Here is a 16083-nt window from a genome sequence, read left to right as displayed (position 1 = left end):
GCACTGAAGTTTAGCAAACTTACAGAAGCATCATAGTTCCCTGGAGGAGCAATGTATGTTACTGTACCCCTGTTTCTTGGGGGCAACATGATTTTGTGTTTGATGAGGGAGTTTTCATTCACCACTCCATAAATGTCTCCACCAGTGATGTGACTGCCAACCTAGAATCAGAACAAATATCTGTCATGTACAGACACATCAGTTTTACAGCATCTATGTTCAACACTAGGACTCCATAAAATGCCGTACACAGGTTTAAGTCTAGCACAAAGAGCATCTCCTCCCTAAATATACTAACAACACAGTAGCCTATTTGTATCATTTACCAGATCTGCAACAGCACTGCTGGAAGCGTGCTATCAACATTCAAGAATGGTTATCATATGCAAAGGTTACAACACTAAGGCAGGAGTCCAAGTATTGTGTAATACAAGGGCCTCCCTGTTCAGACCAACTTTGTTATTACTGAAGAGATCAAAAGGAATTATTGGAATTAACACCCTCTGTGGTATTATAAAGACACCTGGGTACCAAAAGCTTTACATTAATACAGGGGTGTCAAACTGATCTGGTCCTGCAGGCCAGATGAGTGGCCTACATCCTCAAGGGTTGAATGGATGACACGTGGGCAGCACCCCTGCCACCTCTACATGCCAGATCCAGTGCATATGGTACTTGCTCTGACTGGTCTGGGACTGCACTGGATGTAGCATTTGGCTGCCCCCACCCACAAGATCCATTGCACTCTGACTGGAGAAGGTGCTACATGTGAAGGTCCTGGACTAGTCCTGCATGGGGCCAGATGATATAGCTGTGTGGGCTGTATCTTTTACATCCCTGCATTAAAAGGCACAGACATTCATTGCCTGTTTTCATGGTCCCTCTGCAGTCTATCACAATGTCCTGTAAATAATTATATCCACCCTCTCAAATAAATAGCCTGGGAGACATAGAGCCTCTACACTTTGTGCCTCAGCCCAACAGCATGATTTTCCAACTGTTGTAACCTACCCGTAAGTTTTTGGAAGGTGTGAATTCCCACTTGATGTCCCTGCTAAGAGCTGACACGTTGACACCTCTGGGGATGTAGATACTTTTGGTCAGAGCGTTGATGTCTGACAGGGGCCTCTGGATACCATCAAAAATAGCTCCCATAATGCCAGGGCCCAGCTCCACTGACAGAGGCTTGCCAGTACGAAGTACAGGATCTCCTACAGACACACCAGCTAGAGAGGCCAGTTAAGGAAAAACTCATCTTTATGGAGAGGGTGCATGTTACCAGAATAGACCATTTCTCTGACCAGCTCATTGGGTTCAACTGTGGAATTATATACACTGCCTGTTATTGTCATGAGTTGGAACTACCAAGAAAATGAAGTTTCCATTCTCTAGAGACAAGGGACTGATCTGATCATCTTTCCACAATTCAGGGATTCTGGTTTTCCCTGTTTAAAAACCTGCAAATTCTTGGATTAATTCTCAGTCCAGCTGCAAGTGCCCCCCTGCTTTGTGATGCTAAGCAGCCCCAATATGCTGGTGCCCTGCCCCTGCCCATGCCAGTGCCCCTCACTCCCAACTACAGCCCCCATAGCCCTGCCAGTGCCCTCTCATTCCCAACCCACTGCCCCACACCTCCAGCCCTCCAGTGTGTGAGAAAGAGCGAGTGTGTGGGGAAGGCAGGGGTGGCACGTGCCCCCACTAAGAGTTTTGTGCTCACAGCCTGGTGCAGGGCTGTAGCCAGGCTGGATCAGCTCTGGACAGGAGCTGCTTCCACAGCTCAGTAGGTGGGACCTGACATGAGAAGGAACGTTGTGCCATGGTGAGGTGTGGCAATGGTGTGGTGTTGTACCCCTGCTGCTGCAGGACGGCAGGCAGGCAGGGGGCACTTCACACTGGTGGCTATGGAGGCACAGTGCTCTCTCTGGTGCCAGGTCCCACCTACTGGGCTGTAGAGAGCTGATCCAGCCTGGATGTGGAGGTAGCTCCTGCCTGGAGCTGGTCTAGCCCAGATGCAGCCCAATGCCCTGCTGTGGGTGCAGAAATCTTGGGGGGGCCTGTGCCCCTCCCCACTTGAGTGGCCTGTACCACCTCATCCCATAGACTTTACCAGGAGGGAGCTGTGGGAGTCGCTTTCCACCACCGCCTGGCTGCCACATGCATGTGTGGACACATGCACGTGGCTCCCCCTGCCTGATTGCCCTCCTCCCACTCCCTGCAGCCCCAAACAGCCCCTTGTAGGGTGGAACACTGCAATTTTCTCCTTTAAAAGAAAATCTGCACTTTTCTCAATTAAAGGAGAAAATCCAAGTTTTTCTGCAGCAAACAGAAAACCCGGATCTGTCCTCATGATCAGGATGGACACATAGAAAGCCCTAAGTAGGCTGCAGATAGCTTTGTTTCAGAGTTTTTGGCTAAGAAGTTGTTAATGACCAAAGCAATCTTACCACACAACTCTTCAGAAATAGAATGCCACCTGTCTTGCAAAAGTAGCAAACCTATTGGTTTCCTGCTTCAGGAGTGGTTAATAAAACAGTGAAATAGTCATTAGTCCCTTAGGTTGGGACAGTTTTCCAATGCTGGTTTAGATATAAAAAGTAGCAATTTAGATTAGTCCAATTTGAGACCTTTGGCACTAAGTGCTCTTGAATGAGCCCCAAGCAACTTCCTGCAGTAGAAGCTGAGTTTATAACATCTGCTGTATCTAAGCTAGATCAACAGCGAGGATTCCACAAAGGCAAGTAAGCAATGCACTGTGTTTTGCAGATAAATCTAAATCTGACCAAAGAAGAAATCCTGCCCAATTACAAATGTTATTTCATAGCACACAGGGCGTTTTGGGGGAAAGGGAATAGATTTTTTTAAACACAAGCCAAGACAAAAGTTGATTTTGCTATTTATAGTTTGTATCTATCAGTGAGGTAGTAGTAGCCCTCTACGTCCAGAGAGAGTTCAGTGTTTGACTTGTATCTGAAGTCAAAATTCATAACTTGTTTATTGGTAAGCATAGTTTGTATTATAGAAGCAATGTTGTAGTTTGAGGGGGTTATTATTCAAGTAATACCAGGTGACACAACATACTATATGAACTTGCATACACTATCCCTCCCCCACTCCATTAAGACATTCACCCCATTTTCAGAAGACTATGCAAAGAAAAAGATTCATCTTGCTAGCAGTACAAACAGGGCAGTTGCAGTAGAAGGGAACCACCGCTAACTGCTCTCTTAGCCCCTTTGCTGTTGGCTGTGGACAACTATCCCCTCAGCAACAGAGTCTACCTCAGCAAGTTTAAGTATGTTTCTTCAGCATGTGCAGAGTTACTGCCCTCCTTTTGTTGAGAGGACATCCTCAAACTGCTGCTGCGGTAGACACTGCTGCTGATGGAGGAACTGTCCACAGCCAGCCAGCAGCTAGGGAGTTAATGAAGTGCTATAGGTTGCTGCTTTCTCCTACTGCAGCTACCCACATTTATACTGCTGGCAAGTGAGGAAATACAACAAAACCAAGCCCCAAAACACCCTCAAGCTGCTCCCAATGCAGATGCTCCTACTCAGTCAGTAACAAGTCTACAGCAGGAGGGTCTGCCTGGGGAAAGGCGAAGTAACCCTAAACATGCTGCACTGTGGCAGTGTAGTGAGCACATGGGACTCCGTGGCTCTGGGCAATACGAGCCTTGCTCACTGCACTGCCCCTGTGCAGCATGCACAGCGTGACTTCCTTTTCCCTGGGGCAGAAGCTCTTGTTCCAGAAGCTGCTACTGACTCCGTAGGAGTGTCTGCACTGGCAGCAACTTAAGGATGTCCTGGGGCTTGGCTAAATTTCCTTGGTTAAACAAATGCGCCCCAATGTCCAACAACTGATTTTCAGGAAAAAGGCAAGCGTAGCATGTGAAGAAAAGCCAATTGACTTGTTGCCTCATTTAAAAAGATTCCAAAGCCTGCATGAGGTACAAAGAACAGATGCTTTTGCCTGCAGCTACAGATCTGGAAGCTACTGGGTAATCTTGACATCAGGTTTAATTCAAATGGGTTTATTTTCTCTATTCTATTAATCATCCTACCTTTAGGGCCAAACAGTCCAGCAGAAACAAACAGAAGGATACATGTTTCTTCATAAACCTGGATAGTGGCCATATCACCCTCCAGTCGGATAATTTCTCCCACCAGCTCACTGTGGCCCACTCGTACCAACTCGTACATTGCTGCACCTGCCATGTTACAGGCAGTAACCACTGCATGAAAAACACATCTGGGTGAACCTCTCCTTTGCCAGTTTTAAGTTTTTTCTTCAGAAAATAAAACAAGGAGTGCTGGAAACCCAGTAGATAATGTATTTAGTAGAACAATTGTGATAAACCTTTCTAGCAGGCATGGCACAAATTAAAGTGCTCTTCTCCCCAAAACCTGCCCTGATCTGATCCCTGCTCTCCCAGAGGCATACCTAACAGTTTGCGCTGTAGTGCCAGAATAGAAGCAGTGGGACTTGAGCTATAGACTGTGGACGTGGTCAGTGACTGACAAATCACAATAATGGGTGCGGACTACATACATATCAAAAGCTTAAGTTACAAATAATGTGTGTGTAAGCTGTTATATAATCAATAAGCTTGCACTTAATCAGGATCCTGGAAAAGTAGAGTAAGAATCTGTTAAACATGGGTGCTAATATCAAGCTAGGCCAAGTACTTGGACAGCTGCGCTTTTAACAACTTCTAAATGGCTGAAAGCCATGTCACTCCTAGAGGGGATGTAAGGAAGCAAAAGCTGAAGGCAGGAGGGTAAGTACAGAGACCTTGCCAGCCTCAGGATGGCATGGGAGCAACAGCAGAAGCCGCAAAGAGGGATTGGGGGTGGGGGTGGCTTTTGACAGCGACAACTGACACCTCCTCTTGCATGAGGAGCCCTGCCCTCCCCCCAACCTGTCTTCCCTGCCTCCATTCTGGCATTTATGTTTATTGACTGCCTAGACTAGCAGTGGCATGCATGTTGTGGGATGGCCACCCCAGCTGTTGTTAGACCCCCACCCCCCGCCCCTCCAAACATGCGTGCATACGCACACACTTTCCTGGGCTTAACAGATCTCCATCACAGCTTGATGTCTTTAGAAACTACTGCAGTCATAACATATCCTGGATCAGCACCAGATTAGTGTTTTAACCCTTGTCAGAGACTAGGTGGGTTTAAATAACCATCCTCCTAGAAAGCCACCTTAGCCTCACAAGGATTATTTTCCACCTCGAGACCTAGATCCTGTCTACACAAGAGAGCTGCATTAGTGGCAGAGCTTCGTTAACTAAAGAAAAAAAAATTGTGCAAGGGGCCACATTCCTAAGGAAGCTCAACCTTCATCCGGGGACCAGTGTCTGAAAGCTGCTAGCACCAAGACAAGATAGACTGTCCAGGAATATACAAGAGGAGGAAAAGAACTAAAGTATACCAAGGAAGCCTTGTAGAATGAACCATGACGACTCTGCTGTGCTCCTGGAACAGACTCACCACGCTGATATTTCCCACTATAAATGCCAACAATCAATTTTTAAAAGATCTAACTGGTACAAAATGGCAGACCATTGAAGGGTAATGAATAGTAACATTTCACTGAGACAGCTCATAGTCTCTCACACTTCAGCACAAGTATATCAAGAAGTAAACAGCCCTGGAGGGCTTCTTCTCTAGGCAGGGAGTGGGATGAGATAATTAACTACACTGGGGGCTTTACTACACTTCCTCAAGCAGACAAACATGAGTTTTCAGAAAAATGCAGAATCCAGATACGACTCCCCACTTCCCCCACTTAGTAGCACATACCAGGTCCTGAGACTCCATGGACATAGCCAAAGAAGCTCTCCCTGTCCTCATCACGGATTTTTGGTATCTTGGAGAAGTCCATCTCACCCTTTTTACCTGCAAAAAAAGAAAGTCAGTTAATCTGACACAGGTCATGAAGAAACCTAATCCAGCAAGCAGTGATCTGACTTCCTTCAGGCCAGATATGGCAGACTACTCAGAAATACCGATTTAAATATTCAACCTACAGTATCTACATACAATACTACAAAACATGCATTAGAGCATTAGCAGGACTCCAATTTCATTGAACCTCCAGGACCACCAAACTAAATGGAGGAGGATCAGGAAATGTACGGGTCCCTTACTGAATGTGGGAGACAACCTTGTAACAGCAGATGCAAAAAAGGCTGAAGAGCTCAATGCCTTTTTTCACCTCAGTCTTCACAGGCAAGGGCAGCTCCCAGAGTACTGCACCTGGCAGCAGTTTGTGGAGGAGGAGAGCAGCCAACTGTGGCAAAAGAACAGGTTAGGGACTACAGTAAAAGTTCCATTAACCGGCACCTTACAAGCCAGCATACTCTATTAAATTGGCATGCCAGCTTGTAAGGTAAAGTGAAACCTGAAGTGCCCACTGTGGCACTTCTAGTTTTGCCGAGCCCCCACAGCCCGGGGAAAAGCAGCCTGCGCTGCCAAGCCCCCATAGCCTGGGGGCATAACAGGCTGCGCGGGGCCTGCCTCCCTGCCCCGCGGAAGGGGCAGCGATGCCCCGGACAGGCAAAGACGCCTGCTCGAGCGACTCAATTAACCAGCATATTTTGTTATCTGGCATCCCCCATTCCAGGGGGATGCTGGATAATAGAGCTTTTACTGTATTTAGAAAAGCTGGATATATACAAGTCCATGGGGCCAGATAAGATGCACCCGGGGGTGCTGAGGGAGATGTGTTTTGGGCCCCCCACTACAGAAAGGAAATGGACAAATCGGAGAGTCTAGTGGAGGGCAACAAAAATGGTGAGGGGGCTGGGGGACATGATTTGTGAGGAGAGGCTGAGGGAACTGGGCTTATGTAGTCTGGAGAAGAGAAGACAGAGGGGATTTAATAGCAGCCTTCAACTACGAAAGGATGGAGCTAGACTGTTCTCAGTGGTGACAGATGACAGAGCAAGGAACAATGGTGTCAGGCTGCAACAAGGGAAGTTTAGGTTAGATAGCAGGAAGAATTCTCTCACTAGAGGGGTAGTACTGGACCAGGTTACCCAGAGAGGTTGGGGAAGCTCCATCCTTGGAGGTTTTCAAGACCCAGCTAGACAAAGCTTTGGCTGGGATAATCTAGTTGGGGATGGTCTGGCTTTGAGCAGGGAGCTGGACTAGATGACCTCCAGAGGTCCCTTCCAACCCTAGTTTTCTATGATTCTACGAAATGCTCTCCAAGTATAACCACTTTGTTTTGTTGTCCCTCCCCAGTTCTACTTGTGTTATTATGGAAGTACAATTCTGTTACAGATCTAGCTAGGCAAAAAGCCTACTCCTTCTGTGCCATCTTATTTGCATGTCACAGGAACACCATTCTGATTTTAAAAGTGCTGTGTTGCTAGCCATAGAGAGCAAGGACTCCCAAGTATCCACAGGATGGGCCCAAGACTGGCAAATGGTTTAGCCCCACCACTGTGCCTTTCAGAACAGGCTTGAATTTACTCACACAACCCTCTGCCAGAGTCAACATTAGGACTCCATAAGGCTTAGCTATTTGCCCCAAGACCTATTCATTAGGGCAGAAAGATGTATGCTTTACCACTAGTCAACCCCATACACACGCCCACCCTCTTGCAGGGCTCCCATCTCAGTCTGCTCTCTACAGGTGGTCGGGTAGTCAGCGGCCGCTTTCCAGATCACAGACCTGCTCTTCTGTCATGTATGGACTCCTTGCTCCTTACCCTCTTCTGTGGCAGTTTTACTCCAGGTCTGTTCCACAGAAGAGTTCATTTTTCCCCAACTTCACTCTGCCACAATGCCTACCACCCTAAGCAAGTGGGATTTTCCAAGCCCCAGTGCTCACTCCAGCAATTCATTCAAAAAGCCAGACACACATGACCATGACTCAGTCCCTTCCAGCTTGGATTGAACTGATCATCTAGAGATCAGACGTGCTGTGTTCCACTAAGTTAGAGCAAGCAAGTCCTTCTGTGCATGGGTTGTCCAATGAAAACTCATACCTAAGTATTAGAAGAACATTTTTAAAGTTGCTGATGCACCAGGTGACTGACTCTTATATGGACACCAAGGTTAATCTGAAGCACTGGATCTAGCAGTATTTTCCTACCCATCTTGGCTTGCAAACCAAATAAAAACTACTGTATACCTTACATTCAACTGCTGCTCACATCAAAAAAGCAGCTAGACCTAGAATGCTTACAATATTGCAGGATTTTGCCCATGGAACCGCCAAGGCCAATGTTTCTGCAGAATTAGGCACTATCTACCTAGACCTTATAAGAAAACATGTTGACGCAAGGACTGGGGCAATGCAGACCAAGCTAGTCATACTCATAATCATTTAGCTGCCAGAAAAGATGGAGCACATTACGTAAAGAAATAAAGCCTCACTCCCAACCAGGTCAGCAAAGGCATGACAGGACTTGGAGCAGAGCATAGAATACTGGTACAAACTCAGACAGGGGCCCACACCCGAGAAACTACTGAAAACATAGCAGCCAGTGCCAAACAAAAGTGGCTTAACTCATCTTTGGGAAAAGCTCCCAAGACTTAAAAAAAAACAAAAAACAAAAACAAAAAAACCCCCAAAAAACCACACGTGGTAAAGGAGCACACCTGAACATAATTTTTTTTAAAGGACAGATGAAGACATATATTCTGACTTGCAGGCTTTACTTTTCTCCCCAGCCTGCTGTTCCCACTCTACTTTGCTGTGCTTTATCTGTAGTGTTCCTAGCTACATTCCTTATCCACCACGCTCTCCACATCAAGCATGATGGAATTCCTCCATTAAACTGCTGGAGAAGTCAAGGGAAGTTTCAAGTTCCAAATCCTAACCTCTGTGCACAAAGCAACTCTGATTTACCAAGGCCTCACATCTCACTCTTCCCTCTACAATCTTACCTCATGCAGACCTTGGATCTAGGAAAGCCTCCATACCATGCTGTACCCAGGTCCAAACTATGCCTCTGCTACCAAAGCCACCTCAACATTGACACCTCTTCAAAAGGCTCATTCTTGGAAGTGCTAGACACATTAAGACATTTCCTAGTGTGCAGCTCTGCAACATGTCTGTTTGGTGCCCTTATGTTGGTTACATGTCCATTCCTGGTTACTAAATCCCAAGCATAAGGATCTTGTCTCATCTTATACTGTGTTTAGGGTCTTTCATGCTTGAGACAAATAAACTGCCACCTCCCTAGGATCCACTGATATCAGCACATGTAATGCTGACTGACAGATGTCAAGATCATGGTTAGCCACCACAAACTACTGACCACCAGCTAGGATTAGCTTCATATTAATACAGCAAGCAACTTTAGGATTCTGCCAAGATTTTCTAGCCTCATGAAGTTAGTTACTACATTCAACCTAGTGTTACAAAAATGTTCATTAAACTGCCTACAAATGAAAGTTATTTTACTTTAACTCCCCAAACGTGAGCAGACAAGTTGGATAGAATGGAAGATGCTAGCAAGCATTAGTTCCCTATGTTATATTTGTAACAAACAACCAAAAACAAAACACCAAAAACCCACCACTTCAAAGATGCTTCCAAGGGAGTTTCTAGTCTGAACATGACTCTATTCTGCCAAAACAGATCTAGCTTCAGAATGAGATGGTTAAAACAAGCTGTAGGTTGCCTCAGCCCTCCACAAATAATTCAGTGTTTTATAAATGGATCCACAGATAACTGAATAAGCCAGGCCACAAGTCTATTAGTTTTTTTACCTCTACTTCTTACAGCAAATTAATTTGGTTTTAGAGTTGATTCTCCCTCCCCCTCAAGGCATTCTGATATTCACACACACACACACACACACACACACACACACACACACACACACACACAAAAACACACAACAACACACACACACACACACACACACACACCCCCCCCTGATGTTCCATCACAATTCTTTTTTTGACTCTTAGTGTAGAGACCCAATTCCTCATCACAAGCTCCAAGGACCTCTGAAATGTAAGCTCCAGATCAAGAAAACAACTCTCAGGAAAAAAAGAAGTCAAAGATGCCTTTCAATATCAGGGAGTGAAGGCCTGAAGACTGGCCATATGCTATAAATGAAGAAAGTGTCTTACCTTGCTTTGTGGCAGAGCACAGAAAAAAAAAAAATCCACAGTCCAGATGAAACCCCACCCAGAGTTAAACACCCACTGTTTACAGTAAAAGACTGTCCTTTCCAACCTTCCCCTACCACTCAGCACACAGGGATGAAAAATCCTGCTGCAGAAAGGGAAGAAATTCCAGGCCCACAGCAGAGACAGTCACCTGACTTGATGAGTCATCACTCCGTCTCTCCTCAACAGCCAAGAGGAAAGCTGCAATAAGCAAGTCAGGATGCCCAAGACCCTTCCTGTGTTTCAGTTTATTCAACTATCAGGAAAGGAGGTTTCTTTTACTATTCACAGAAAAGTCCTTCAAGTGCTTCCAATATTAACATAAAGATACTGGAGGCAGACAATCCTTGTTAAAAACATCTAACTGGTCAGCTGGTAAGGTTCAGGTTTAATACATTAATTTCAACACAGGAATCTTTTTGTGATTTTACACAGCTGCTGCTTGCAACTCAGACAGCACAACAGTGATCTGCTGAACATAGAAACTAATTTTGCCAAAGCTTCTGAGAGCACTGCTGAGCAGGAAGAGCCAGGCAACAGCCTGCAGAAAGCACACTGCTGATGCAGTGAAGAAATTGCAGAGAAACAGCAATATACTTACTACCTCAGTGCTTTAAATAGGTAATGAAATATGTCAAGGTAATTAATGTCTGTATGGTGATTTAGCACCATTAAAACTAAAAGCCTTCACACTAGCTTAGCTAACAGAAAAGAACTGTACACCACTTGCATTCTATCACTTGCACTATAAAATAGCGACAGGCTAGCAGTGTGCTACAAGATAGGATGCTGTCCCTGGCCAGGATAGTCACAATTTTTAGAAGTCTTTTCCACCTTAAAAACAGTAGCCTTAGAAAGCATAATTTTATTAATCCCTTCACTTCAGGATGAGAACACAGAAGCAGCCAGCCCAGACTTTGCAAAAGACTGACTGGTGCAATCCTGCAGCATTAAGCTGACATTGCTAGGATTCAATTTACTGGGGTCATACCCAGCAAGCTTAGAAGCCATTGATTGCTCTTACTGCATTTGAAACTGGCAGAACTCACTTGATTCTCTGTAGCAGACAGAAAACTTTATCAAATGGGTATCACAATCGATCACAGATATCTATCTGTGATATCACACACACAGTCTTCGGCTTGCAACATTTCAAGTTACAACGCTTCACACTTACAATATTTATAAATCGACACCCTGTTTCAATTTTCTGATGTCAGTTTCAACTTTACAACCATTGATAGGATGTTCCTGGCATGACGCGGCAAATCCTCTGTGTTGCCCATCTCCCTGGAGAACATCTGTCCAAACTTCCTTGGACACTTTCTTTAAGAAAGTAGACAAGACTCCAGAAAAACCTGCAGCCAAGACTCCTGAGAAGACTCTAGCCAAGAACCCTTCAAAAAGTCTAGCAAAGTCACCTCAAATAAGTCCTTCCAAATCAATACGATTGCTATTTACAATATAAATACATTAATGTAGCTATGTTACTCATCTATAATTGATCGAGTACAAGATTCTGGGGTATTTTTGGTGAAAATAGGGTATTGGGCCTTGGTTCAGGAACCAATCCCCCATTTATAACATTGTTTCTTATGAGAAAATTGGTTCTGAGTTACAACATTGACTTAAGAGCCGGTTTTCAGGAACCAATTATGTTGCAAGTCCGAGGGCTGCCTGTATACACATGTATCTATAGAAAGTCCCTTCAGCCTTTTTGGTCAGCATCCTCAGTAGAGATGGTTCTTGTCTGGTATTAGGTAGTGTAGCTCACTCAGACTGAGCCAGGGCTATATTCAAAGGAAATTGTTCTGGTGCCAGCAAAGATCTCTTGCACTCTGTTGGATTCCGTTCTCCTAATGGACTAATGAAATGTGCAGATCACCCTGTGTAGGCACCCCTCAGGATGTGTTGCAAGGGCTCCATGATTAGTACACATTAGACAACCACTGCTGCAGCAAGCTTCCTGTAAATTGGGTGACTTACATTTGAGATCATCAAGTCCAGCCCCCTGCCCCACAGGCAGGAAGTCAGCTAAGGTCAAAGCATCCAAACGCTTTCTTAAAGGCGGCCACAGTAGGTTCTTGCAATGGCAATGGTTCTGCTGTTTATAGTATAGGGTCACAGGAAGCTGTCATTCTCCCAGGGGAACTGAACCAGGTCTCCAAACTCCATACAAGCCATCTGGAAGGGAAGCCAATACACTCAGTGATCAACACCTGACAACTAAGGAAATTGTCACAGGAACCAAGATGACATTGATGTCTGGAAGCTGAAACCAGGTTTCAGTGCAGGGAGGGGTGCTGGTGGAGGGCAACCTACTATCAGTGCAGACTTCCCCATTCTTCTCTGGAATAAGTTACTTAAATTGTGAATCTCATATCACCCACCCAGTCCTAAAAATTTCTAACAATGTCACAAATCTTAAGAAATCCACTGCTTGGAAATTACTTCATTCCAAAGCCAGATTGTTTCTCAGATTATTATGTTGCAGAAACTAATCAACAGAAGCAGCATTAGATTGTAGTAAGATAAATGTTCTTCATTTAAAAGGCATAGGGGTTTTTCCTGTCTCTGCTTGTGTCTTCTTTTGAGAAACAGTTATCAACCAGGTTACCATAACACCTCTGGGTGCTACAAAATCCCTTTGATGTCACAAAATGCTGGCATTGTTAGGTGTGCAAACACCTATACAAGTCACAAAATAAACCCAAGGATTTTAAATAGGAATCCATTGCATTAAGAAATTCTGATCTGTTGTGGTCTTTTGAGGGGTTTTTTTTTGCAATAAAAGTGCTCCATTATTTTTCCACAGTCAAGAAACGAATGAAAACTTAAGAGCTGGCATTTTCTGAAGAGTGCCTCAAGTCTAAAAAAGGTCAAAAACTAATTTTGATATGTCTAAAGTAATTTAAATCTTTATTTCTGTCAAAGGATTTATTTACTTGGATCGGTCTCTGCTCTTAATTGAAGGAACAATATCCTTCAATCTTAAAGATCATGTCTCACAAATGTTTGCCAGTAATTTAAAACTGACAAACACCAGTTTTATAAAGGTTAAAAATATTGATGGGTTTCACTGCCTAACTACTTGAGATTTCAAAATTCTAGGCTTGCTACAATCACCTATGGAGTTTCATTGTGGCTAAGATCAAATAAAGGAAGAAGAAATAGTCAAGTATCATCACACAAGTGTTTTGTATTAGGACAACTGTTAATATATTTAATTATCTTAAAAGCAAGTGAGTAGTGAAGCTGGAAATTTTGCATAAGTCAGAACTATTCACTTAGTCAAGACAGAGGGCTGAGTCACCTTGGAGTGACCCAACACAAGCTAGGTTAATAAGCAGTCTGATGGCAGATGAGGTCAACATTGACAAGTGCAGAGACACTTTTACTGTAGAAATGGTCTTTACTTGTTTATCTTTCCAATAACTGTATCAACTCAGGAAAGAGACTTATTGTATATAGCTCAATACAGACTTCCATCAACATGGACCCACCACAAACAAACAAACAAATCCAGTCCGCGTAAGAAATGGGAAGAAGACAAAAAATATTGCTGTGCTAGGAACCAAAAGTATGCTCTGTAAAACTGTAGGATCCCACTACATCCAAAATGAACACAGTAGAATTAGAAAGATTCAACTGGGCAATGAAAATGATTACCAGACTGCAAGAACTCACAGAAACATTAAAGAGATAAGGCTTATCTCTTTACAGACAATATAAAAGGACTTGATGGGAGTATAAAGAATAAGTGGTATAGATAAGGTAGCTATTTCTACTAACGTCTCTTATATTACAAGAAATAGGACAATGGGGATAAGACAACCTCTTTAGGCAGTTAGGACAAATCCCAATGTCCTACTTCATAAATAGGGGGGGGGGGAAGATCCAGGATTTATGTTGTTTATTTATTTGATTGATACATCACACTTTCCAAGAAAGGCTTGGGGTAGCTTACAGTAACGGAACAAAACAACATAAAAGCAAGTAAAATATTAAGTAAAAATTAACCCCCTTTGCCTCCAACAACAGCCTAACTTAGCTTTGTTTGCTAAATGCCTACCCAAATAGAAACATCTTACAGTGCTTCCAGAGGATGTCTAGGCTCCCTTATACCATGAAGCAGCAGAAATAAGGCACAGAACCAACTCTACCTCCTTGGCACATCACACGGTACACATGCACACACTAACTAATGCTAGGTAGGAAAAACAGGCCAAGAAATTTTAGTCAGTCTTGTCCCCTGCTCTACAAGCAACAGGGGTGGACATGTGTACCCAAAAGACCTGCTACAATTTCTTTTGTCTACCCAACCCCCAACCAAAAGCAGTCACATTTTTCAAAACATGGTGATTCAGGATGAACCATGAGTGAATGATGTTCCAGCCTGGTCTGCTGTCAGGTTCTCTTGATGCTGTTCCTCTCCAACAGGTCATGTGGACACTGCTGATCAGGAAACAATCTCAGTATTTCCAAGTCAAAAGCAATTTAACTTGGTAGTCATGGGCCAGAGAGAGAACTTCTATTTTGGCTCTTCCCCTCTCAAACTACCATCCCAACTACCATTCCTTTTGCAAGGCAATGTAGTCAAGTGATGATGCTAGTACAGGGGTGGGCAAAATATAGCCCACAGGCCAAATCTGGCCCACCAAGCCATTTATCTGGCCCATGGGGCCCCTAAAAATATTAATTTTCTAAATTTTATCTGCCCCAGCAGCTTATCAAAGCTGGCAGGAGCCAGAGGCAGTAGGACCCAAGGGGAGCCTCAGTAGGACTGAAAAGCCCAGCCCTGCCCACTTCCAGCCATTTCACTCCCTTCCTGCCCCCGCCCTGTTCCAGCACCCCCTAGCTGCCAGCTGCACCGCCCGACTGGGGAGCACAGGACTGTCAGTATGGGGTGTGTGTATGAGTGCACGTATGTATGCAGGCGGGCACAGTGTGTGCATGTGTGTGTAGGCATGGGCAGAGCGTATGTGTGTTCCCACACACCCACAGCTCCCCACAAACCTATACCCCCCCACAATATACAAGCATAAGACTTCATTTTAAGCTATTGTGCAATCATGTCTATGTGCACTGCACAAACGCATGTATATCTGGACAATATTTTTTTAAACCAAATTACTGAATGCTGTAGATGTTTGCTTTTTAAACTATACTTTGGTATTTTTCTGGTTCTGAGATGGCAAAACCTCTTGCTGAAAGCAATACTTCTGGGAGCATGGGGAGGGTCTTCTGGTGGCAAAGGTCAGGTGTTAGGGGGTGGGACTTCCAGTCATAAGATGGCAACCAGGGGGCAGGGCATCTGTCAAGGGCTGGGGCTACCAATACAGCCCTCCACAGCTTGTCAGAACTTGGTAAGCAGCCCTCAGCCTAAAATAATTGCCTGCCCCTGCTAGCAGGACGGCCATTACATACACAGCAAACAAAATGCTAGGCATGTTACCTTATGATCCACCATCTTTCTGAAAAGCCACAGGCCTCGTGGCTTCGAACTGAGGAGCCTAACAAATTGACTCTGTTAGGCTCCCCTAACTTGCTTTGTTGCAAGCAAGAAAGACGGAGAGCCTTTTTAAACGGCCATCTTTAACAAGCCTTAGATAAATGAATGACAAACACGGAAGGAGGCAGGGGCTCAGGAAACAGCCTCCCTACGGGCTCAAACAGAGAGGCTGTGCCAGGTCAGAAGCACAGGGAGCAGCATGTCCATGAGACACCTGGTTACCGACTAACCTACAGCAGTTTCTGGCCATAAGGTCCAGTCCTCGCAACCGCGCGAAAGCGAAGAGCGCCGGTCGCCTACGCACCCGCTCTAGGCGGGACCTGCCCTAGGGACGGGAAAGGCCAGAGCGACGCGGCCGTGGCTCCTCCTACAGCCGCCAGCCTACACAGGAGCCGGGAGAGGCGACGCCCCCCGGCAGCGGACCCACCC

At 44.9% G+C, this 16083-nt stretch overlaps 1 protein-coding gene across 1 annotated transcript in view; it reads right to left on the bottom strand.

Annotated features, from left to right (window-relative positions):
* Positions 1 to 16083, bottom strand: part of ATP6V1A (ATPase H+ transporting V1 subunit A) — a 35253-nt gene that overhangs the window by 18886 nt on the left and 284 nt on the right. The window contains exons 2-5 of the mRNA XM_006036195.2: positions 5808 to 5903; positions 4103 to 4231; positions 1012 to 1226; positions 24 to 161 (exon numbers count right to left, since the gene is read on the bottom strand). Of these exons, the coding sequence (XP_006036257.1) occupies positions 24 to 161; positions 1012 to 1226; positions 4103 to 4231; positions 5808 to 5889 (564 nt within the window). The 5' untranslated portion in view covers positions 5890 to 5903. The remainder of the gene's footprint in view (positions 1 to 23; positions 162 to 1011; positions 1227 to 4102; positions 4232 to 5807; positions 5904 to 16083) is intronic.

This window comes from Alligator sinensis, unplaced genomic scaffold (genome assembly GCF_000455745.1).
Source record: "Alligator sinensis unplaced genomic scaffold, ASM45574v1 scaffold101_1, whole genome shotgun sequence".
Taxonomy (NCBI): Eukaryota; Metazoa; Chordata; order Crocodylia; family Alligatoridae; genus Alligator; species Alligator sinensis.
Note: the sequence above shows the minus strand (reverse complement) of the source record. Positions and strands in the feature narration are given on the sequence as shown.